The following is a 23,214-nucleotide window of genomic DNA, read 5'->3' on the forward strand; positions in this document are numbered from 1 at the left end:
CAGACTTAAACCCAAGAGGCCAAAGCTCTTAGCAGTGTCTTATTATCTAAGGCAACTAAAATGAAAATCATTTTACCACATGTCCGAAAGGGGCAGCACTTCTCTGGGCTCCATACCTCCACCAAAGACATGCCTAGCATACATTTGAATTCAGGACAACGATGTATTTCACAAACTAAAATGAAGGAAAAGAAAGTCCAATAAACACAAGGTTGTCATATTTTGATGAAAGGAAATATGAAATATGAATCAAGAGACAGTAAATGACTTATTCATAATAAATACCTTTAGAAAACATCTTACTTGAAAAGACTAATCATCAAAATTTAATTGTTAGCCATCAAGTAATAGTAGCATGGAGTACAACTACTCTAGGCAAATATTTAACATGGTTTTAAATCTCCAGAATTTGGGGCCTGAAATTACTCATTTGTCTCCATGATACAGATATTCAGATAATGTTTTAGGCACCTGAAGTTTTAAAAGTAAAGAATATTTGTTCAGAACTACAGATGATAGCTTGCTTATATGCACAAGTGAAGCTGTATCTCTAATCCATCATTCTTGGCACCAAACATCCACACCACAGAATTTGACATGTTCTCTATTTCTAAAATATCAAAATGAAGTGAAACTTACTACACTGGTAGGTAGGACAACACCTCTCTGTAGTGTTGCCATCCACAATGAGAACTTCTCCTTCTTGGCATTTGGGTATTTGATCAGAGCAAGCCCCGCATGCTGGAGAAAACAATTACTTAAATCTAAACCATAGGAAGACATTTACTACTGCCTAGGAAACATGTCCGTAAGTTTCTCACAAACACATATGAAAGAGAACAGAGAAACTCTGCATTCACTCCTTACAGTCCCTATATAAGAGGCTAATTTTCAGTGCAGCTTGCCTTCTCTTTGTCCCCTGCTATAAAGAATGAATACATTCTGAGTCAGATCACAACAAACAGGATTTTCTCTCCTTTTCTGTTATGAAAAATTTTGCTAGATTTTCTCTCCTACCAAGTCACTGTGTTGCATTCAGGAATGCTCCTCTGCCCAAATTATAGCATTTTTAATCTCTAATAAAGGGTATCTCCTGTGATCCCAGTGTTATCCTCCCACCTGAACTCATATGAAAACCACAATAGGTATTTTTGATATGTACAGTTCAAAGACTCATTATATCAAAAAACAGAAGGATGCTGTGCAGAGGGAGAACCAAACACAGCACATCGCTATCACATGATCAAAGTGACCTCCCTGATTACAGTAAATAACAGAAGTGTAATTCAAGTTGAATTTTCAAATTTTTGCAGATAAAAGAGCTAATCAAGATGAGGTGGCCTTTGATTCACAGATATCTATGTGTAGAAACAGAGTCTAAGTTCAACAGGACCTCATTATCACTTTATTACCACACAGAAAACAACCACGTGGTAACAATGGAACTCCTATACTCATGCCAAAAGTGCAGTATTATTATTAAGTCATTAAAGGCCAAACCCCAAAAGAACTGACCACACTTGCATAATATTCTCATATGAGATATTTACCATTGAATAAGATGGGTCATAGCTGATACAACAGCATACAGGGAGCAAAAGCATATATAACTTTAGTCTCCTTTCAGATAAAATATTCATGCAGCTAGTCAACACACTGTACATGGACAGTCTCTGAAAAGCCCTCAACTCCCTCATCCGCAGTAATCACCACCACTCCTCTATGTGACTCAAAAATACTACTGAGTTGCACAAAGCTGTTTTGTGACTTTAGATGGTTGTTGACATTTCATATGTTTTGGAAAATTAATGCCCTTTTTTTTAACCACTTTCAAGCCTTATTATATTGAGAGAGCTGAAGAAAGTACAAGGAGCCTTAACTAGCAAAATAGTAGTAGACATCATTGTGTATGCAAAAACACTTAAAGTCTCAACCAGCCAGGATACTGTACCACATATATAGGAAATGCAGCAGGTACTCTCCACCTGAGCAGCAATTAGTGTCTGATCATCTTGACAGCTTGGCATCTGCTCCATTGGTTCACATTTTGCTGGATCACATTCTGAAAAAAGTACAACAGATGTATTTCTTTATACGAAGTATAGCATTCCTCCTTTGTTATGCTATATGCCTAAAAAATGGCAGTGCAGAGCAGAGGAATACTACAAGACACTTTGGAAAAAAATTTACCTTGTATCGCAAGAGACCAAAGACACTCTCACCTGATTGTTAAACACAAGACTTCATCATCATTATACCTGCTCAAATTGAGGCATAGACCATCCCTGTGCCTTTTTCGATGAAACAGAATTTTGTAAATGGCCATACTAACAACGTTGTCTATGCTACCTACTTTTTTGCTTTGAACTTGATCTATTTAGTTTACTAAAAGTCTTTTACAGGGTGAACTTTTTTACCTTTTCAGAAGAAACCTACCACAAACATAGTTGGGACAACAGGATTCTTCACTGTAGTAAGTGACCAGCTTTTCCAAGCCATTACACTCAGGGATTAGGGGTTCACAGAGGCTGTGATTACAAACTGTTACATAAAGGGAAAGAAAAAAAAACAACCTTCTAAACTATCTTATGCATTTATGAGTAGAACAGTGGCAAGCAGCATTTGCACTTTGATACCCCAAATCTCCAAATAACAGCATGCATAGGAAAACACAACAAACTAGCAAAAATCCCCGAGGCAATATTCAGAACTGTCTGGCATTTGCAACACTTTCCATGGAGGCAAAGTTAAGTAAGAGCTGAGTCCTTGTGAGAATTTAAAAAAAAAAAAAAAAAAAAAAAAATTCCTGTGGAAAATTCACTGCAACATTATCCCATGTGGTCAAAACACGAAAACTGTTTGCAATTTCTTTCTGAAGATGGACTTTCTAAGCTAACTAAATAAGGATTAAAAAGGACCTTTCTAAACCTTTCTTTTTTTACTACTCACTTTGTAAATTAAACAATCATCTGATCTTTTTTCTAGTAGTTAGTTAGATAATTTAGTTGTACTTGGACATTAAAAATAAATCAGTAGCCTGTATGGCTGAGAGAAACACAATTCATATCCACATAAACACAGAGCTATTTCAGTCCTTACAACTCTTGTCCACTCCCCCTACCTCTCTCCCAAAACCTACTGGATATTGAGCCAAATAGTACAAAGCTTCTATAGTTTTCTACATCATCTGTAAATTCAAACCGCAATAATTTCCATTCACTTCAAAACTAGGATGTGTAACAGGAAAACAAACCAGACAGAAGGGATATCTGCATATTCCAGTAGGCAGTATTCATAATCATTAAGGCATACTTACTACAGATCTTCTGAGGACAACATGTCTGATCACCAGGAACAAGCAAGGCCACTTCCGCAAATCGTTGACAGTCTAAATTGTGGGTATCTGAACAGTTGTACTCCACTGGAATAATGGTCTCACTGTCAACACATTTTTGCATACAGCATCCACTCAAAGAAGTTTTCCAGATCTCACCTACTGCATGAGGTGCTCCTGAGCTGTCTGTACAAGCTAGATCAGGACAACAGAAAAAGGTAGTAATTCCTTTTACTTCAAATTTTGACCACCATTTTCTTCCACAGCGAGTGTGGAACTAGGAAGTATAAAAATCCCAGAGTTTTAAAGGCATCACCTATCCCCATCACCCCACAAAAAAGTGAAAGAGGAGACCGAGTTTGTATGGGAAGCAAGACACTCAATACCCTCCAGAGGATCAGGGCCTCCACTTTGTTATGTATCTCGACTGCAAGGCTAGTCACTTAAAATCCCAATCCAATCCTTTGTTTATAAAGCAGCGATCTGAAAAGAAGTTATTTTTTTGTATTTCACACAGGGAAAAACTCTTATTAATTTACAGTGCTTTATCTAATCTCATTTATAATAAGCTGCATCTGTCAGATTTGTGGTGTTAGTGTTAAGTATTGGTCCACAATTTGGTCTGCTGAGGCAGAACTGTAGTTAAAATAAGTATCAATGCTGGCAGAAGGAAGATAGGACATATACGTGTATTATTCAAAATGTGTAATTAACTGTCACTGCATGTCTTTTGAATGCTGTTTAGTATCAATAGGTTGGACTCCTTGGCAAAGGGCTGGGTGAAAAGGAGGCCAACACTAACATACTTAGAATACTAGAATGCATTAACATAAGCAAAACATTCCATTTTGAAGAGGATCCTCCAGCTGAGAGAAGGTGAGCAAAATTGCATGTCAGAGGGACATTCCCTGCTTGCTCATCTGTACAGTTAACTTTTACTGAATACCTAGAGTCCTCAACTGAATGACATATGCAGAACCTGTACAACACCAGGCCAGAACTTGACTTACTACTAATGAAGTATGTGACCACCAATTTGCAGATAATAAAGAAGAAGATCACATCCAAACATACCACATTTTTCTTCAGGAATACAGACAGCAGTGTGAGCTCGGTGAAGGATGGTCCCTTCAGCACAGACACAGCCTTCTGTCAACACTGAGCAGGAGTCTGAGTCCAGAGAATCAACCTCGTTATTCTGACAACTATTGGCAACCTCACAGGCTGCTATACAAGCCTGATAGGAGAAGTTTTCAGAGCATGGAAAGGCTAGGATGGAAATAAACAAAGCACTCATTTTGAAGTTGTTATCACATGAGGCAGTACCTAAGAGAAGACATTATTGTCGTCTTGTCAAATTCCTGTGCTTGCCAACTCAGTAAGATCTACCAATCTAAAACACTGATACACCAGTTAACTTCTACATGACAAATTCAAATAAAAGGAAATTGCAAGCACTTTTACTTCTCTTCTTCTCATAGTAGCGTTTTCATCAGGCTTCGGTTTGCATTTGGCAGTAGAGATATCAAACTGTGTAACAGTGTTGACACAAAGTAATTTAAACTTCAAAAACATGTGCAAGTACTACACATTAATCATACAGTGTTCTGAATCATTCTGAATACTTTGCAGCGGCTAAAGAAAATGCAGTGATTACTAAAGGGCAAAGCTTTGTCAATTACAAAAATATAAATGTAAAGGCAAATTCAAAATAATAAAGAGTGGGATGAACGCATTACTATATTTAATAGATATCCACGTTAATCACTATCTTGTATGCGTGTGTTAAGTCAATGAACACAGGTAAATTTAACATTCTTTATACTACTAATGTAAATTCATTGGCATGTTATGGGTGCATGCAGGAATAGACCAAAAAAACATCTCGTTTTGATTTAACTTTTGCTGTGGAAAACCTAACCTGATCTTTCATTGGTTCAAAACAGTGATTAAAGCTGCGTAAATATGGCGAACAGAGAATGACTACAAATGCCAAGTGTAGTTCTGTGAACTACCAAAATATATGATCCTCATCATGTAATGTTACCTAAATCCTACAGCAACACCATCTGGAATCATAGGATTGAGACAAAATCCAGTTCACAAAGGGACTGTCTGCTCAAAAATGAGAAAGGTTCCAGTTTAGACTTTAAAAATTAACTGGGAGAGGAGGCTGATGTTATTCAGCTCCTCACCATTAAAAATGGCCATAATGCCCCATAGGAAATATCTATTAGAGCCTTGTAAATAGAGGAACTCAGGCTTTTAAAAATCAGTCTACAGCAGTATCAACACTTTGACCACAAAACCCAGGTGCGACTCCATGGTTCTCCCTTGCTAGGTGTGCACCACCAGAGGTCACTGTGGCATAAAAATAAGAGAGTGATGTGTCCCTTCAAGATGGATGGAATACCTAACTATATTTACAGATAGAGTTTGTAAGATCTCTTTTTAAACAGTTTAAATATTTGCTACTGAAATCCACACAAACTGAAGAATTTTTTTTAAACTGACTGTGTTTAAGCTTTAGACTCCATCACTATTATTTGCAGGGCATTACAACATGCCTGCATGAAGCCTGTACACATGTACGCACCTTAAATCACTTCAAAAAAGACATCACTTATGATTTCTATGTACAGTGAGTTCTTTTAATTTTGGGGATTGTGCTTCATCAATAAGTCTTTCCCTTTTCAAACGCTGAAAGCACAGACCTCCCTATGTTATCCCTTCCTAGGGGTTTTCCTAGGCAATCACTGACAGCACAAAGCGATGCTGTAATCCAAATTTTCTATTTACTCTACTGACAACTATAGATCCCATCTGTCCTTACATTGTATTATGTTGCTATGGGAGATGCCTTCTGCCAGGATACTCTAGCTCTCAGGTTTTACTCCTTACTTCACATCTAATCTCAAAGGTGTTTCATTTCTCTAATCCTTTCTCCAAAGACACAGCTTTCTGGAGCATCAAGCAGACATCACCAATTCAAAGTACCACAGAACTTTATGTGGTTTCCTCCTTTCCTCAACCAATTCTATTCTGTTTTGGTTTTATCAGTGGAAAGTGGCTAAAGAGAAATGAACACTACATTGCAAGTTAGAAGATTTGACTTCTACAGTTAAGTACACTATAAGCCAGAGATAGACTACTGAGTAAAGTTCTTTAACTTAGCTTTTCCATCTGTGAAATGGCTATAATGACCCCAATTCCTTTTGTACACTGCTTTGAACTGTATCATAAAAAAATACTGAATTTATTACCTCAATAATAACTTCCAAAGTATGCGAGGACTCAAAGAGTGCTGGTATTTTCAACTTACAGTAACACTTACATTAAGCAAATTTTCTCTCTGTGAACTCTAGAGGTACACATACATGCAGAATACTTACGGCAGTAATCAGAGCTCCTCCATTCTATACAAATACTAAATTTGTTGCACATTGCCACATAAGCAGCTAGCGAAATGCATGGATTTTGAATGTACTCAGTGTCTTGAACCCATATATTACAGAATAGCTCAGGTGGAACCTAGTAAAGAAAAAAAAAAAATATTGCACCTTCATGGAGACCCTGCTAGGTAGGAAACTGACCATTTTAAATATCCACAACAAACAATGAAGCCAAATGTTTTTGGTTCACAGTAAGCAAGAGGCCACCAGCCTTCACTGGTATATAAAGAGACTCCACTAGTATTTAAAAGTAAGGCTTCCTGAATCTTGAAAAAAATAGAAGACGTTTTTATATTCCTCAGTTTCATCTCTTGTAAGTGCCTAGGCAAGAGATAATAAAGTTTTTGCAATAGAAGGCATAATTACTGATTGTTCTTTGTTCTTCCTTACCTCTTAGTTTTTGTCTATTTTTGACCTCCTCTTCATCAAATTCAACAATATACAAAAGTATGTAATGGTAAATGTACTCATATGAGCACAAACACATTATTTGCACGCTGTGATTCTGTTAGTTGCTTTAGGTTTGCTTTAAATGGTTTGTTCTGCCCTCTCATCTAAGCTGGAACTCCTTGTCTCTAGGGCCTTTGAGAATGCAGGCTCTAAGGTTACCTACTGTGATTTGGAACTTGTTATATTACTGAACACTTAAGGATTAATTAAATCCTAAAACTATTCTATTTTACTTTGCTCTACATCATATTGATACAGTTGAATTAGCTGGGACTGCTTTATAAATTAGATGGCATAAATTAGTTAAAACTAACAGAGATGTATTATAAATTCTGAAAGTGTTAGTTCCTTATTGCAACTCTCCTATCAAGCTGCCATGCTCTTCAATTATTTTTACCTCATAAGTGTAGATACAAAAAAGTACATATCTCATTGCACAGATGTGGTTACATATAGTTTCACATTAATGAAATTATCAGGAATACAAAATAATATCAGAACTGCATTTCTCTCAAAATGTAAGCTTCCGAAATAGTTAACATACATAAGGATGACAGCTGCTGAAGGTCTGGTTCAACACCAGTCTTAAGCACTCTGAGCAGTCCATGACTGAACAATTAGTTTCCTGATGCCTGTCTTCTCCAACATACTTTAACGTGTCTGGCACTTGCCAGCTGTCTATAAAAGTCGATGGGGCATCACTTTTGCTTAAAACTGTCCTGTTGGGTAGCATCAGGTCATTTTCTGAGCTTCTATCACAAAAACCTGTGTATTACCAGAAGAAAACAGCAGGTTAACACCACATGGTTCATTCTGAAGTATGTTTGAAGTGGCATATTCAAACAAGTAAATAGCTTTTAAAAAACTTGCACAACATGACAGTATCACAACCCATAACAGATGTGGAAAGTCTCTGGTAGATCAAAATACACAAAATTCAGACAAATTAAGCAAAGCAAAAGTAAAGATGCATCTATGAATTAAGATGGGTGAAAGGCAATCTATTGCATATCAAAGAGCTGTTCAGAAAGCCCAGCTATGGCACACAAGCTTCACCCTTCAGTTGCACAAGCACTAAAAACGTATTTTAAAAAAGGTTACAAAGCACCTCCATGTATAGCAACAAATGAAAATGTAAATGTTAGCAGAAAAGGGAACTCCCATAAAATGCCAAGATGCTTATCTGATACTGTACTTCAGAAATACTGTACTATTCTACCTATGCTTCTGAGCAGTCTTAAGCATCTATTGGCTTAAGCTGCACCATAAAAGTACAGCTTTTGGCACTCCCGAGTATACTTATATTACCCCTCAGCAGGAAAAAACCCACACTTTTCTGTATTTATTTCTCACAAGACAACATCACGTTTTGTTTCTGTTTAAACTAAAGTAGATGGGAATTTTTAAACACTTTGGAGCAAAGGAAGCAATGTTACACATAGAGAGTGACTTTGATCAATACAGAACATCCAAGTATTACAAGTCTCCTCTGGAAGGTCCTTTAACAGCCACCAGGTACAAAAAAGTAGAATGATGGATCAGTCCCCCATTCTTTCTTCCTAATCACAATTCCTGATACTTTTGTATCAGACTTCTAGAATGTTTTTTCTGATGTCTCCACAAGCTGGCACGGCAATTCTAAATCTTTATCTGTTCAAAAACTATTTGTAGATTTAACCCTTTTCTAGAGAACTTGTCTGATTTACCATTTTTTCACCAATTCTTGACGACAAGAGCAAGCCATTGACAATCAGTGACACAGCAACAGGAATCAGAGAGTAAAGCAGCTTTTGCTACTCTAACGATTATTCGACTAAGTACGTTTCTGGTTGAACTCTTTGAGGTTGTGAGTCTATACAGCAGAAACAGGAAGTACTTGGTGGTTCTGAGAGACTTCAAAGGATTGCTATCATGCCTGGGATATTTTCTTCCACTTCTCTTACACATTGACAAGGAGATTTAACACAGCAAAACTAAGGTTTCACATTTGGCTTTGCCGGATCTGGTTGCAGCTAAAACTGACGTGCTTGTACTCTCTTTCACTGGTTTTGCTATAGAGATGTCCACGTTCCCTTCACACATTCCTCATCTCCCACACCAGCTCTTCACCAGTTGTCATGTTTGCCTGATCCTTCCACTTTAAAAGACACTCTTGTCTCTGACACAAATCCTTCCAAGGGATGCTACAAAATTAATGGTGCCTTCAGTTTTGTCATTTCCATGAAGCTGAGAAATCAGGATCTACCAATACTACAGTTCAGCCAGAAGACATCTGAGAAAGCTCAAGGAGATCAGGGGAGACTAATCTACCCTGAAAAGATGCAGCACAACCAGCTCATTTAAAGCAGGCTCTGGTAAGTCACATCACACAGCACTGTGCAGGCAGACTTATGCAGAGAATCCCAATCAGATGAATTTCAGAAAAATACAGCACATTCTGTGAAGAAGTTGTACTTGGAACACCATCCACAGAAATGTGTTGTCATCTAGTTAAAGTGCCTTGTAAACCAGGAACATAATGTTCCCAGTTCTCCCTATCACGCTAACCAAACAGGTAAAGGCAAAAGAGACTTTCATGATAACTTCAATCAGGCTTACTAAAAATTACAGTCTTTACTTTCTTGTTTCTGTTTAATCTAATTACAGTAACAATTAGTCAAACAGAGCAAGAGTGATACTGAAAACAAAAGTTAGGGCAAACTACAGATAATAATCCAAAATGGCAGTAAATTCAAACTCTCTTCCTTTGCTAGAAGCACATTACTGTCTGTAGGACTTGGAACTGGACTAGCTATCACTGGTATTTGATACTGAGCTACAGGCATTTGCCCTTTCTGAAACTGGAAAGATATCCTCTGTAATTATATGAACTCTGTAACCCTGGTTTCCAGCTCCAATTTACAGCAGATAAATTTACAGATTCAGGTGTCACAGTAGGGATTTACAACAACAAATACATGCTTGCAAAAGCTACAGCACCAACAACTTAGTTGAGGCTATGCTTTTAGAAAGAAAGAAACTATGTGAAACTATTGAGCAGACCTAACAGAGTGCAACATTACAGTTATTTAACCCATTACTATTAAGAAATTCCCTCTGAACTATTTCCTCCAACAGATAAATTAAGCTTAGTTCTCTCAAGTTAACATTTCCTCTGAATTCTGACCTTTAGAAACTGAAAATAGCACATATCGTTTCCTATCAGATGGATATCAAACACTAAATCTGTAAATGACCTTATTTGACATTATGGATTTATGTCTGACTGACTTATTTGGGTTTGGTTACAGCAATCATGCCTGTGATTTAAACGGGTTACAGTCAGAAGCAACTCTATGGGTAAAAAATGATTACATGAATAGGTATCAAACATAATTTCAACAATTAACAAAATTAATAATAATTTAATTTTAATAGTATCTTAAACTTTTCAAAGATCTGCAATAACTCTGTTGGGGAGGAAAATATGCCTACCTAACAAAGCATTTGAATGCCTTTATTTCTTGCACTACCCTATACTTACCACAAAGTCCCAAAGCTCTTGGTTCTCTGGTACTATTAAACTCGATAATCATCACGCCTGTGTTGTGAAACCACTGAATTCTCATTTTTGTTGGGGTCTCAACTGCATACTTGAAGCCTGAATCCTCGACTTTGTATCCATATTTTCTAACAGGAGGCCAAGCAAATCTTGAATTTACTGTTATCTAAAATAAGATAACACAGAAAATAACACAGAAAAGAGGTTAAATGTCAGGTACCAAGTGCTGTAGGTAGAAGAACTAAGGCCGGATTCTCGACAGCTTAGGAATCTAACTCATAACTAATTTCAAAAGCAGTCAGGCCCACCTCCACAAAGATAATATAGATACTAAAGAGACTAACAGTTTATGTGTCTTGCTCTGCTACTTACCTCATTAACTGTCCTTGTATCACAGTTTTACTCTTTGAATTTACAAGCAGTTTACTAAATTACAAAGCTGAAACAATGAATTATGTTACTTATTGTGTCCTACCCTAATCTTCAGTATCCACATAAGGAGGCAGTTGATTACAGAAGTAAGGTGCTATCTAAAAGGCAAAGAAAAACTAACCTTCAAAATACTTACTTTTCTACTTAAACGATTGATAATAATTTGGTTCGATAAATAGGTTAAATTCAACATTGCCAGGCACAAAGAAGTTGAATTTGAATTACTCTGTGGAGAAAGCAAAAATACATCAACCATAGTCATGATGTGCAAAATCTTTGTATGTTAGCTGCTTATTGGTTGTAGGTACTGGGATATTAAGGGTTTTGGGGGGGTATATTTTTAAGAGAGGAAAACTGCTGGCAATTGTAATTTCAAGTCTGGACTATAATGTTCATCTGGATAGCATTCTTGCAAAATAAACAAACAATATATTATGATCTCATTGTGTTCAGCAACTGTGTTGTGTCACCCGATCTTGAAATTACAATAGAAATAAAGGTTTTCAGAGGAAAAAAACTACAATGGACTAGCTGCTTGGACACCGAAAAACATGAACTACGTATCTGAAGGTGAGCAAGAACGAGACTGGGAATGATGCATCTATATGATATATGAACAGTACAGAAGTAATGTTTCAGAAATGCATCCAAGCTTCCCAAATTACAAGATGCTGAACAAAACAGAAAGCACTGACTACTACAAAAAAACCTCTCTGTTGGAGAGAGTCCAGAGGAGGGCCACAAAGTTGATCAGAGGGCTGAAGCACCTCTCCTATGAGGACAGGCTGAGAGAGTTGGGATTGTTCAGCCTGGAGAAAAGGTGGCTCTGGGGAGATCTAATTGCTGCTTACCAGTTTCTGAAGGGGGCCTACAGGAAAGCTGGTGAGGGACTGTTTATCAGGGAGTGTAGTGACAGGACAAGGGGTAATGGGTTCAAGCTGAAGGAGGGTCGATTTAGATTAGATGTTAGAAAGAAATTCTTTACTGTGAGGGTGGTGAGATACTGAAACAGGTTGCCCAGAGAGGTTGTGGATGCCCCATCTCTGGTAGTGTTTAAGGTCAGGTTGGATGGGGCTGTGAGCACCCTGGTCTAGTGGAGGGTGTCCCTGCCCATGGCAGGAGGGTAGGAACTAGATGATCTTTGAGGTCCCTTCCAACCCAAACCATTCTATGATTCTATGAAATCTGAAAATCATAAACAAATCTCCTTTTTCATATCAATCATATTGAGCTTCTAGAATTAACTTTCATAAGGTACTGCTTGGGAGTAAACTTTGTGATGGACATTTATATGGACATCAAAATTACCTAGCTTTCATAGAAGAGACTGGAGTTTAAAGGGTTTTGTAAAGGCTCACAATAAATTAACTCTTCATGACACAAAGGCAATCTACACTACTCATTTGGCAGGATAGCCATTAGAGTTTCTCTCTTCCCTCTCTGAAACAAGTATTTGCCACTGTCAGAGACTAGGAATGCACAACGTGGTCTAATTTAGTCTGACAATCCTACAGTCTTTTATGGCTCTGAAGATTGGTGTTTCCAGTGCAAATTTCTTGTAAGGAACTATGCATATACAGGCAGGTGATAAAGTGCTATACAATTCATAAGTGTTGTAAAGTAGAATAACAATTCATAGATATTAGAGAAAGTGAATAATTAACCACAACTATGTAGTATTATTATGCCCTTCCTTTTAAGATCCACCTTATTAGCAGTACTGAACATCATTTGTTAGCTGATAACTGTTAGTTACCGTTCTACAGTCAAGGACATGGACGGTTATAGTTTCATCTTGAGTTTGACTAACAACGTAGGATGCTTCTTTGAATAAAGCCAAATGATTTCCATCATAGGTTACAATGCTCAGATCAGAGAAAATTGTGCAACGACCTAAGAAAATAAAAATAAATATTTTTTCTAACTTATTTTAGATTTTCTGTAAATATTACAAAATATGAAGATAAACCAATAATTTTTATAAGATTAACTAGCTTACTAGAGTTTCATATATGTGCACATATTTTCAGCTATATTTGATACTGTTGCATCTCTGTAAATGGACAGCAGAGTCAAATCCTGCATATTTCAGTGGGACAATCATGCTGGATCCTTAGTTCCCTTCTAGTCTTGTTCCTAAGGCAGGAGCTCACGTGGAAAGTTTCCTTCTTCCCAGTCTTATTGTTAAAGCTTTCGTGTTCCAAGGGCTTGGAGTTCTACTCCTAGTTATTCAGAACTGAGCATAAGCAGAAATTTCCATTGCGTATCTCTGCATCCTTTCTTTGCTATTATAGACTAAATTGAATTTTCTTTAAGATTTGGATTCTTCCTGTCCAATTCTAGGCAATTGATGGGAGTGACTACGTACAGCTATGCTTCCAGAGTCCCCAAGCTGTTAAAAAGAGCTAGTTAACAGAGTCTAGGGAATCTTCTCATCCTGAAGTAGATATAAGATGAATTAAAAAAATTCACTGACTATATTGACTACATGTTCCTCTGAATAGACAGGAGACAAGACGGGTCTAAGTCAGATCTAGACAGGTCCACTGCGGATACCTAAAGCTGGGTTGAAAAGGACTATCCTACATTAAAAGAGCATTTTGATTTAATTTCCCCGGATATAGAACTGGAATTATAAATTGCATTAGACAATAAGTCACCCGTACAATATGCATCTTCTATTTCTACGCCATGGTATAAAAGTCTGTTCTTGGCCTTCTTACATATGCATTAAATTGTTACTTAAATTAACTTCAAAAGTACTGCATAATTAAAACTTACATGCACATTCCCACTTTGGGCAGCATTTGTCACCATTCGTTTGAGTAGCAAATCCTAAAACTCCACAGCTGGGTTGAGTTGCATTGTATGGGCAGTTCTGTGACTTATTAACTTGGATCAGTTGTCCATCCAAGCAAATGTACTTTATACACTCATTCTCTGTGATTGGCTAAGGCATATTTAATAAAAGACATAGGTTACCATTCTTACCAAGCTAGTATCACAATATTGAAGAGTATTTGCTCAAAAAAAGGGGCTCACATTCTCCAGGTACAGAATATTTATGAATCCCCATGACACTGATGGAAGCTACATGTAATGAGCACCTTTGAAAACCCGACCATATTGAGGACAGTTTAAAACTGCTGCCCTGTTGTAAAGCGGAGACAGCATTATTGAATTTTTAACTTTACATTAAAAGAAGTTGAGAAGGAAAAGCATGGAAAGGCACAAGTAGGAATAATAATCTGGAAATACATACTTTAAGGAGGGCATCGTAACAAAAAACTGCCATTGAACAATATGAAGCATCATATTTTGCCAAAAAAACATTTTTGTAACAGTCACACTCAGAAAACTGAGGCCCAAACCACTGTATTATAGCACTTAAGAAAACCATTAGGTGCAATGAAATCATCCAAAGTTAAGATATAATTGAGAAAATAATAAGGCTCCCTGTTTGATACAGATATTTTAAAACCTAAAGATCAAAGTATGGCTCACAATTTTTTTATCAGTGCATAAAAGTAACCAAGACATATTCAAAACCAAACAGATAAATATTTATAGTTACTCACTGTACAAGTTTGAAATGTTGCTGTTTCTCTAGGCAGCATAAAAGCTGATGCTGTGACTCCTGACATGGCTTCAGCTGTTGCTAGTCCCTCAGAAAATGTTGTAGTCAAGCCATAAAGGGGTTTGGTAGATAAATAGGCAAATGAGGAAGCTGGTGGAGCTGTTGTGTCATTTGGATGGTCAGATATCATTAGCAGTGAACTCACAGAAGGTGTTTGCACGTCAGATGACATTTCGAGTTTTGAAGTTTGAGTAGGACTGAATGATGACGCAGCTATAGAAGAAAAAGGTTTTGGCTCAGAGGATGAACGTATAGCAGACAGTACTGATACACTTACATTAGAAGGAATTGCAGTTGTGGTTGTGAAATACGGAGAGTAAAATGTCTGAGGTATTTCTGGGGTAGCAGTAGCACCTTGAGTATGGATGACTTGGACTTCTGTTGTTAATTCCAGCTCTTCAGATTTTACTGTATCAAGGGACATGGCTTCTTTTGCTTCTGAAGTAACAGAAAAATAGGTGGGCTTTGCAGAGCTTGTGATGGATTCTGTTACTGCTTCTGCTTTATCTGGCACTGCTGATACAATACTAATGTTTTGCCCTGTACTGCTTATCATTGAAGAGGCTAGAGCTGCAGCTGATGAATGGGCCATAGCTGACAACACTGTACTTGCTGGAAACATGGGACTGTAGGGGGTAGTTGAAAGTGTGACTTGCTTAGGCAACACTGCAGCTTTCTCTGTACTGCTTTTCCCTGTTAATGTGGATGGCCCACTCTCCATCACGATGGGAATTTCTGTTGTTTCTGGTAACAAAACCGATGAAGAGGTTGACTCAGATTCTGGTGAAGCTGTAGTTGTTTCAAGTGTTTGACTTGAATCAAGTGATTCAGTAAATGAGGCCAGCCATGTGAATTTTAGATCAGTACCTGCCTTTTGTGTGGAAAATGAAGGCAGTGTTTCTTTTTTAACTGTTGCTAAAGAAGAGGAAGCTGCAAGCACTTCTGGTGAGGAAGGGAGAATTCTGGTGCCAAAAATCAAGTCAGCTGTTGTTCTAGTTGGGACTGTAGACTGCAAACCAGAGGAAGTTCTTGATACATACGGCTGTGTGACTGAATCAGTTAAATGCAACTCTTTTTCAGTTGGTAAAATAACTTGTGTAGGACCTACTGAGGTAGGTAATATACTTAAATGAATGCCTTCAGGTAGTGAAGTGATTAAGGGATACGAGGAAGTCAATGCTACTGTAGCTTCAGTTGTGCTAAAGATACGTTGTGGCTGACCAGTGGATTTCGTTAGAGTTTCTGCAGGATACTGGTAAATTGGGGTACTGCTTTTGCTTGTCAATGAAGGCTCAGAAGTCTGATGACCAAGTTCCATAGCCTTCTGAGTAGAAAAATATGGTATAGCCATGGTCTTTGTGGTCTCTTTTGAAGATTTGTCTCCTGAAGGTGTCTGCCAAGAGAAGGGGCCAACTGAAGATGAAGGAAAGGATGGCTGAACTGTAACTGCTGTAAGTTTTACTGTATCTGTTATACTTCGGACTGTAGATTTCAATGCTGTAGAAACTACTTTAGTCTCTAATGGATACTTTGGTGTGGTTGTTACTTCCGGTATTATTTGTGTTAAAGAAGGTGAAGAAACCAATTTATCTGCTAGATACTGAGAGGTGGAGAAAGTGTAGGAAGCCTCTGTTACTGGAAGTACAACAAAAGGGGACAGAGTTGATTCTTCTTTGGCTGTCATTACTCTTTTGGTTGTTATGAGCTGACTGCTGAATTCAGAGGATGGGGAAAATGTGGCATAAGTGATATCTAAAATGGCTTTGCCTGGCGATTTGCCATGTGATATTGTTGTTATTGGACTCGATTGTTCTGTTATAGTGGAGAAAGTAGAGAAAGTCAGGACTGGAGAGGTCTTTTCTGTTGGTAAAACAGATTTTGCTGTAGTTGTTCTCACATATAAAGAGATCGTTTCATGGGGTGTATGCACAGCACTGAGAGCTGTCAGTGATGCTTCTTTTCCATATGAGGGTAGTGAAGGAAGAGAAATGTTTAAGGAGATTAGAGAACTCAGTGGTGAAGAGGGGAAAGCAGATGGCTTTCGAGTAGAGATGCTAGTAGTTCTTTCCACCTGTGATTTATCAGGCTGTGTTGTCAACAATGTCATTTCAGTTGCACTAAGGAGGGTAAGCGGAGATCCAGTGACAGATGTTCTTTGAGCTGACTCTCTTTCTGTAGCTATGAAAGGAACTGTGGTGGTTTCTTTTGATGAGACAGAGGTTTTCATTGCTGATGATGTAACACTACCTGAATATCCTGTTGTGCTTGTCTTCACCCTACTTGAAACCAGAGCTGACTTGTGTTCAGTAGATGTTTTTCCAGAAAACAAAGTTGACTTTGCTGCTAACTCAAAAGGGGATGTTATTTTGGATGTTACCTTGACAGACAAAGGTGTCACTCTGACAGTCTCAGCCACAACAGGATATTTAGTGTATAATGTAGTCAGAAACTCTGTTGTGTTTAGAACAATATGTGAGGGATAGTCTGTAGTTGAAACAGTTTTAAATGTTTTTTTTAATTCACCTGAAGCTGGAGAAGCAGGAGTAGGAACAGACACGGAAGGTCTTTTTGTAGAAAGAGTGACGAATTTTTCAGTTGTAGAACTAGGATGTAGTGAATATTGAGGGAAAAAGGAACTTGAAGTATGCTCCACACGAGATGTTGTTTTGGGAGGTTCCTTTTCACGAGTTGTAAATGATAACGAAGTTGTTTCTGATGATCTCTCTTGAATTTGCAGAGTTGTCATCTTTGGACCTAGAGTTGTAGTGAAAGGTACCTCTGCAGTACCAGTCAGGTGTTGAACCATTTCAATAGGAGGTTCCCTAATTGCCTTTCCTAATGAAACAGGTGGTGTGGATGTTGGTGAAAATGTAGTCTTGGTGCTTTGTTCGGTTAAAACAATTGCTTCTTTTGTTGTTGCTGAAGACACTGGTTTTAACAAAGTAGCGATCACAGGAGAAAATGATGTTGATGTAACATTAGCTACTGGGGTAAAAGAGTGTCCTATGCTTATTTTTGTCCCTTCTGAAGTTCCTCTTATGTTTAGTGGTGGTGTATATGAAGACGTGCCCAGATGTGGTGATGTGGAAAACTGGGGCAGATACGCAGTAGTTTCTTCTGTTATTGATTCAAATGAACTGGGTGTAAATGTTGTAAGACCTTCCGGTTTTACTTGTGCTTCTTTTGTGGGAAGTGTTCTTGTGGCTATTTCTGGTATTTCCATCATTTTAGTTTTGACTGGGAATTCTGTTGTTGCAAGTATAAGTGGTGTCCCAGTAAAAATAAAAGTAGAAATTGGTTTGCTTTCTGATTCTGTGCTTGTAGTCACTGCATGTGTAGCAGTTACTGTCTGAGGCTCTGTAGCCCTCAATAGTTTAGTGGAACCACTACTGATCGGTTGTACCTTTGTGGAAGTTTCTGAACTGACAGTAGATAGAAACAATGGAGAAATGTCAACAGGAGAAGACAAGCTTATATTAGATTTTGTTGTCCCAGACATTGCTGTAGTGCTTCTGCCAGATGTAATTCTGGTTGACTGTGAAGAAATATTTGATGATAAAGTTATGGTTGGAAGTGTTGTATTAGATGTAACAGCTGAAAATTCAGTTTTTCCTGTGGTTGCAGTGAGTTGCAATTTTGAAGCAAGTGTTGTTTCCATGTCTTTCCCTTCAGGTACAGGAAACAAAGTTACCACTTCACTGATCACTGCCAAACTTGTTCTTGATGTTATGTGTGAAACTGCTGGTGTTTGAATGCTGGGTGGCAAAGGTGGACTATCATCTGCAGGTTCAATGCCTGAAATCAGACACATATAGTCTGAAATTTATGAATAATAATAATCACAAAGGTAGCAGAGCTAGAAGAAAGTTATGTTAACTCACATAATCCTGATCTTTTCAACAGCCTTTAAACCGTTAAACTGTTAAATTAAAAAATAATTTCATTAAATCATTTGCTGCACATTTAATGTTACTGAAATGCTTTATGAAAAAAGAACACCTTTCTTAGTTTAAAATTTGGCTCAGATTTTTGAGGAGTGGAGTTATTTTAAATAAAATGTACATTCAGTGAGCTCAAGATTCATGTAACAAAGGTGATAGTTACATACATTTAATTACCAATATTTGAAAATTTCACTAAAGACCTAAGAAATTAATAAGCTAAGTACCATACATAATGTATATATTTTTTCAAACATACAGTCTTCAAAATACACGCATCTTTGAGTGATTTCATCCAGCAACATATTGAGAGGACAGACAGGGATGCATCCTTCCACTCTAAAAGAAAAACAATTAGTATTAACTAGTTGAACAGTATCTTCTGGATTGAGCATTTAATTTTAGGAAAATGCAGTTTATTTATAACATAGTTTTAAGTAGACAGTCTTGTTCTATCTAATCTCATTACCTCAGTGTATTCCTTCAAAATGTCATTGCCGTAGCTTCCACTCTCACTCAGATCTAAACTAAAGCATGAACTCCGTGATACTCAGCCTTTGAGACGAATGGTTGCAGGTTCAATAGTGAACACTATTGCTTAAGAAACGCCAAATGTTTTTGCACACCAAAATCCAAATGCCAGTTTTACCAGACTTAACACAAATTCCCATTGGAAGGAAAAGGCAAGGAAGTACAGATATGGCTGTTGCAATGCCATAAAAAGTAGGGGCACAACTATTGGACACAAACTTGTAATCACTTCTCTTTATTAATAGTCTATAATACCCCCTCAGCTTATAAATTAAAAATGTACTAGTCATTCCGCTGACAATACTTAGCTAACAACTCAAACGTCACTTTTACGTAGCTGCCACAGCAGGTTTTACTCTATTTCTTTTCCCCCTTCGCTTACCTCCTCATATAAGAACGCAGTCCTGCTATACTGAGCCTACATCTGGTCCCTCATATTCTTACTATGCTGCATAAATATATTATCCAAATTACATACTCTTCCATAAAAATACAGATACTTACTTTGGTACTGCCTGACAGCTTTTTCCCAAAGGGTCCCTGCATGTCTTGAAACAAGGGCTCGTACAGGTATCATAATGCCATTCACATGCAGAACGGGATAGAACTTTAAATTTGACATCTGAAAAACAGTCAAGATCTATTATTCTCACATCTTTCTAGAAACACACACAGATACATATCACTAAGAGGCATGCTTTAAGTTCACTGCAGCTCTAAATCTCTTACTGCTTCTACCTGTTTTCTCTACAAATAAAATTGGTAATTTTTTTTTAACTGCTAAGGTCTTGACAACATAGGAAAACAGTTTATGTTTACGCAGAGTATATCAAAGAGTGCTGGCTCTGCAGCATGTTTTACTCTTTATAGTATAAAACATGACATTGAATTAGCCACATTTACTGCATATTACAATCACTTGAAAATAAAGCCAGCAAGTTAGAGCTGTTGTTTTTTAACTGTATCAACAATGAAACTACATATTTGGTTATTCAAACAAAATGAAAAATTAAGATTATGTTAAGTATGATTATTGCTATTAGAATCAAAATAAATATACTGATACTCTTTATAACATAATGTATCAAAACAGTTTACTTCATGTGTAAAATTTACTGATATAGCACAAAGGTGTATATAATTTGTGTGATACAACTGTAGGCTTTTAAAAGCCAAAACAAACACCATTCCAAATAAGGTAAGCAGAAATTATGCCAATTTAGGCTCTTTAAAGCAACATATCTTAACAGTTGATCTTCTCAAAAGCAGTGTAAGATAGCCACTCCAAGAGAAATTAATTCAAACCTCACAATATTTTGAATCTGAAATTCTAACTGCTCCTACAATGAACAAAGCACTCAGACACGATAAGACATGTAGTCTTGCAAAATTTAACTCCATACATACACTTCACCAGACAAAACAGTACCAATAATGAAACACCGGCAAATTAAAAACAAACAAACAAACAACAAGGAACCCCGCCGCAAAACCCGAAGTGCCTTCAGAGTATCTATGCAGACAGTGTTTATTGAAAGACTTCAAGTTCACTTACTTGAAACTCAAAGTACAAATTCAGATAGAGGAAGAGTTGAACTTCAAAGTGAGAATAAACAAAAATAAGGATCAGCTATGCTTCCAGTGCTTATTAAATTATGCAGCAACTTCACAAAATTACAGAAGAAATAGACTGTTAAATCTGAAACAAATTTGTGGCAATCATCATGTGGGTGACATGCACTTGCACGTTCAAATGCAGCATCGTGTTTTCTTTTTCACTACAACCCTGCCCCATCTGCATGCAGAACGGTTTCCCACACAATGCTAGATTAGTCCAGTGGCTCTTCCAATGCCTGCATGACTTAGGCAATATATCTGGACTTCAGTACCTGAACTATGACAGCCCACCCTAGTTCCTTCCTGCAGCAGTCAGGGCAGACCAGTGACACTTCCCTCACATTTACGCCTACTGAAGAGCACCATCATGACATATGGGTCCCCTCTAGATTGGTAAACCTGATCTTAGAGCTATGTTATTCAGAGCCTATGAAGAATAGCTGCTCTTAAACAATATTTACATTAATGACCAGACAGAAAATGTTTACTACTTAGAAAAAGTTTCCATTTTTGATCTTTTTGCTTTTAAGTTTTGCTTGAGGGAGATAGAGTAGCTCTTTTACATCTTCTTGGAGACATGAAATTTTTCCATGAAGATCCTAAGAAATTGTTCTTCCTGCAATTTAGGGACATCAGCACTTACAGGTAATTATATCTCTGCCACTATTAACCATTAACATCTTCTTTTTTAATACAAATAATTCTCTTAAATTAAAAGTATAAATCAAACTCAGACAAAAAAGTGTGTACGTTGCCATCTAGTGTTATCCTTTTTACATGCCACTCTATCCAAGGACATAACTTGTCACTGCTTTTCAAAACATGAATCTTAATGACACTAACAAATGCATTTATAAAGTTACATTCCCATAAAAAGCTAAGCACACATCTCTGAATTCTTCTGTGACCCTTTCTAGTGAAACCAACTTATGCTGTTTAAATCTAATGGAGGAAGGGAATTATTTCCATACATTTTGCTGACATGTATGGGGGTTTGTAAGCACTTGGTAAGGTTTAAGGACAAAAGGAAAAGATGCATGATACAAAGAACGTATTAGAGACCTGTTGGCACAGGCAATCACCAACAGTAGTAATAACCAGCAATAACAGTATATCCAAGTGGAATCTAGGAAATCTCATTTATCAGACTACCTTAGATTAAGTACAGACACAGATCCATAACTTGTAACTCTCGCCACAAACCTCACCATTAATCACAGAAGTTGTTTCAACCACAATAAAGACATAAGCTTTGCAGAACGCACACTGTCACTCGACAAAGAATGTTAGGTTCTCAGTTTAGCAGAACAGCGATCGTGAATTAACACTTCCAAGCACTGGGATTAACATACCATCTCCCATTTTCCAAACAAACTTAGACTTTTATGAAATGATTGCCACGTTTCCCTCAAGCTTTCCTACAGATTAACTTCACAGAGTATGCTGGTGTTGCATGTGTTGGTAGGAAATAGGGCGAATTTCTACATAAAGGCATAACATTTGCTGAGTGGTTCATAAACACCACTTCCAGTCAAGAATGAACAAAGTCATGCTTGTCTGCAAATTTTGTCTCTACTTTTGCAGAAGGAAGTACAGACAACAGATGGATTCATGAACCCGGTCATAAAAAATGTTTTCAAGAAGAGCTGTAGAACCAATGGACATTTAATTTTCCAGTGAACGGATTCTAGAGAACTGACTATGCTGGGCCAAGCTGTATTAGGTTTTTTAGTGTATAAATTACCTAAAAGAACAGACCAAATCACCACAGCAAGAGTTTAATATATTGCATGAATTGCCTTCCAGTATCTAAAAAGTTTTCAGTACATCTCAGTAAACCCATCAGATATAGTGAAATCTGTGCTTTATTATGAAGTATATGCATTTCCAGCATTAGGACAATGTCAGTTCAGTCACTCATCATATTTAAAGTTTTTATTATTAGCAGTATCATTTCTGGAATGCTTAAGCAGCCCAAGGACCTAGCTGATTGACTGTGCAAGCCACTGTGAAAAAACCCATGAGATGCAGCTCCTCTTATAAAGTTTAGATTAAATAGAGATTAGACAGAAAATGAAGGAGAGGAGAAACAGACACACAGAGCCGTGTTCTGAACTAACATGAAGACTAAGCCAAGAAAACAATAAAGTATTCCTATACCGAGCTAAAATAATAGATTTGGTCTCTTTTTAGTACATACATCATATTAACTATGACCCCAATACCCACAATCATTAGGGTATAAGGAAAAGCACTAACAAAGTGCTTTAAAGCCATTG

General features: G+C 37.3%; 1 protein-coding gene across 1 annotated transcript in view; it reads right to left on the reverse strand.

The window, feature by feature from the left end:
- OTOG (otogelin) overlaps positions 1-23,214 on the reverse strand; it is a 114,794-nt gene that overhangs the window by 13,115 nt on the left and 78,465 nt on the right. The window contains exons 34-48 of the mRNA XM_075755030.1: positions 19,823-19,940; positions 19,047-19,126; positions 14,788-18,641; positions 13,991-14,159; positions 12,966-13,102; positions 11,346-11,435; positions 10,760-10,943; positions 7,781-8,001; positions 6,727-6,865; positions 4,409-4,603; positions 3,317-3,529; positions 2,437-2,541; positions 1,952-2,062; positions 640-741; positions 77-175 (exon numbers count right to left, since the gene is read on the reverse strand). Of these exons, the coding sequence (XP_075611145.1) occupies positions 77-175; positions 640-741; positions 1,952-2,062; positions 2,437-2,541; positions 3,317-3,529; positions 4,409-4,603; positions 6,727-6,865; positions 7,781-8,001; positions 10,760-10,943; positions 11,346-11,435; positions 12,966-13,102; positions 13,991-14,159; positions 14,788-18,641; positions 19,047-19,126; positions 19,823-19,940 (5,817 nt within the window). The remainder of the gene's footprint in view (positions 1-76; positions 176-639; positions 742-1,951; positions 2,063-2,436; positions 2,542-3,316; positions 3,530-4,408; positions 4,604-6,726; positions 6,866-7,780; positions 8,002-10,759; positions 10,944-11,345; positions 11,436-12,965; positions 13,103-13,990; positions 14,160-14,787; positions 18,642-19,046; positions 19,127-19,822; positions 19,941-23,214) is intronic.

The sequence above is a fragment of the Balearica regulorum genome, chromosome 5 (genome assembly GCF_011004875.1).
Source record: "Balearica regulorum gibbericeps isolate bBalReg1 chromosome 5, bBalReg1.pri, whole genome shotgun sequence".
Classification (NCBI taxonomy): Eukaryota; Metazoa; Chordata; class Aves; order Gruiformes; family Gruidae; genus Balearica; species Balearica regulorum.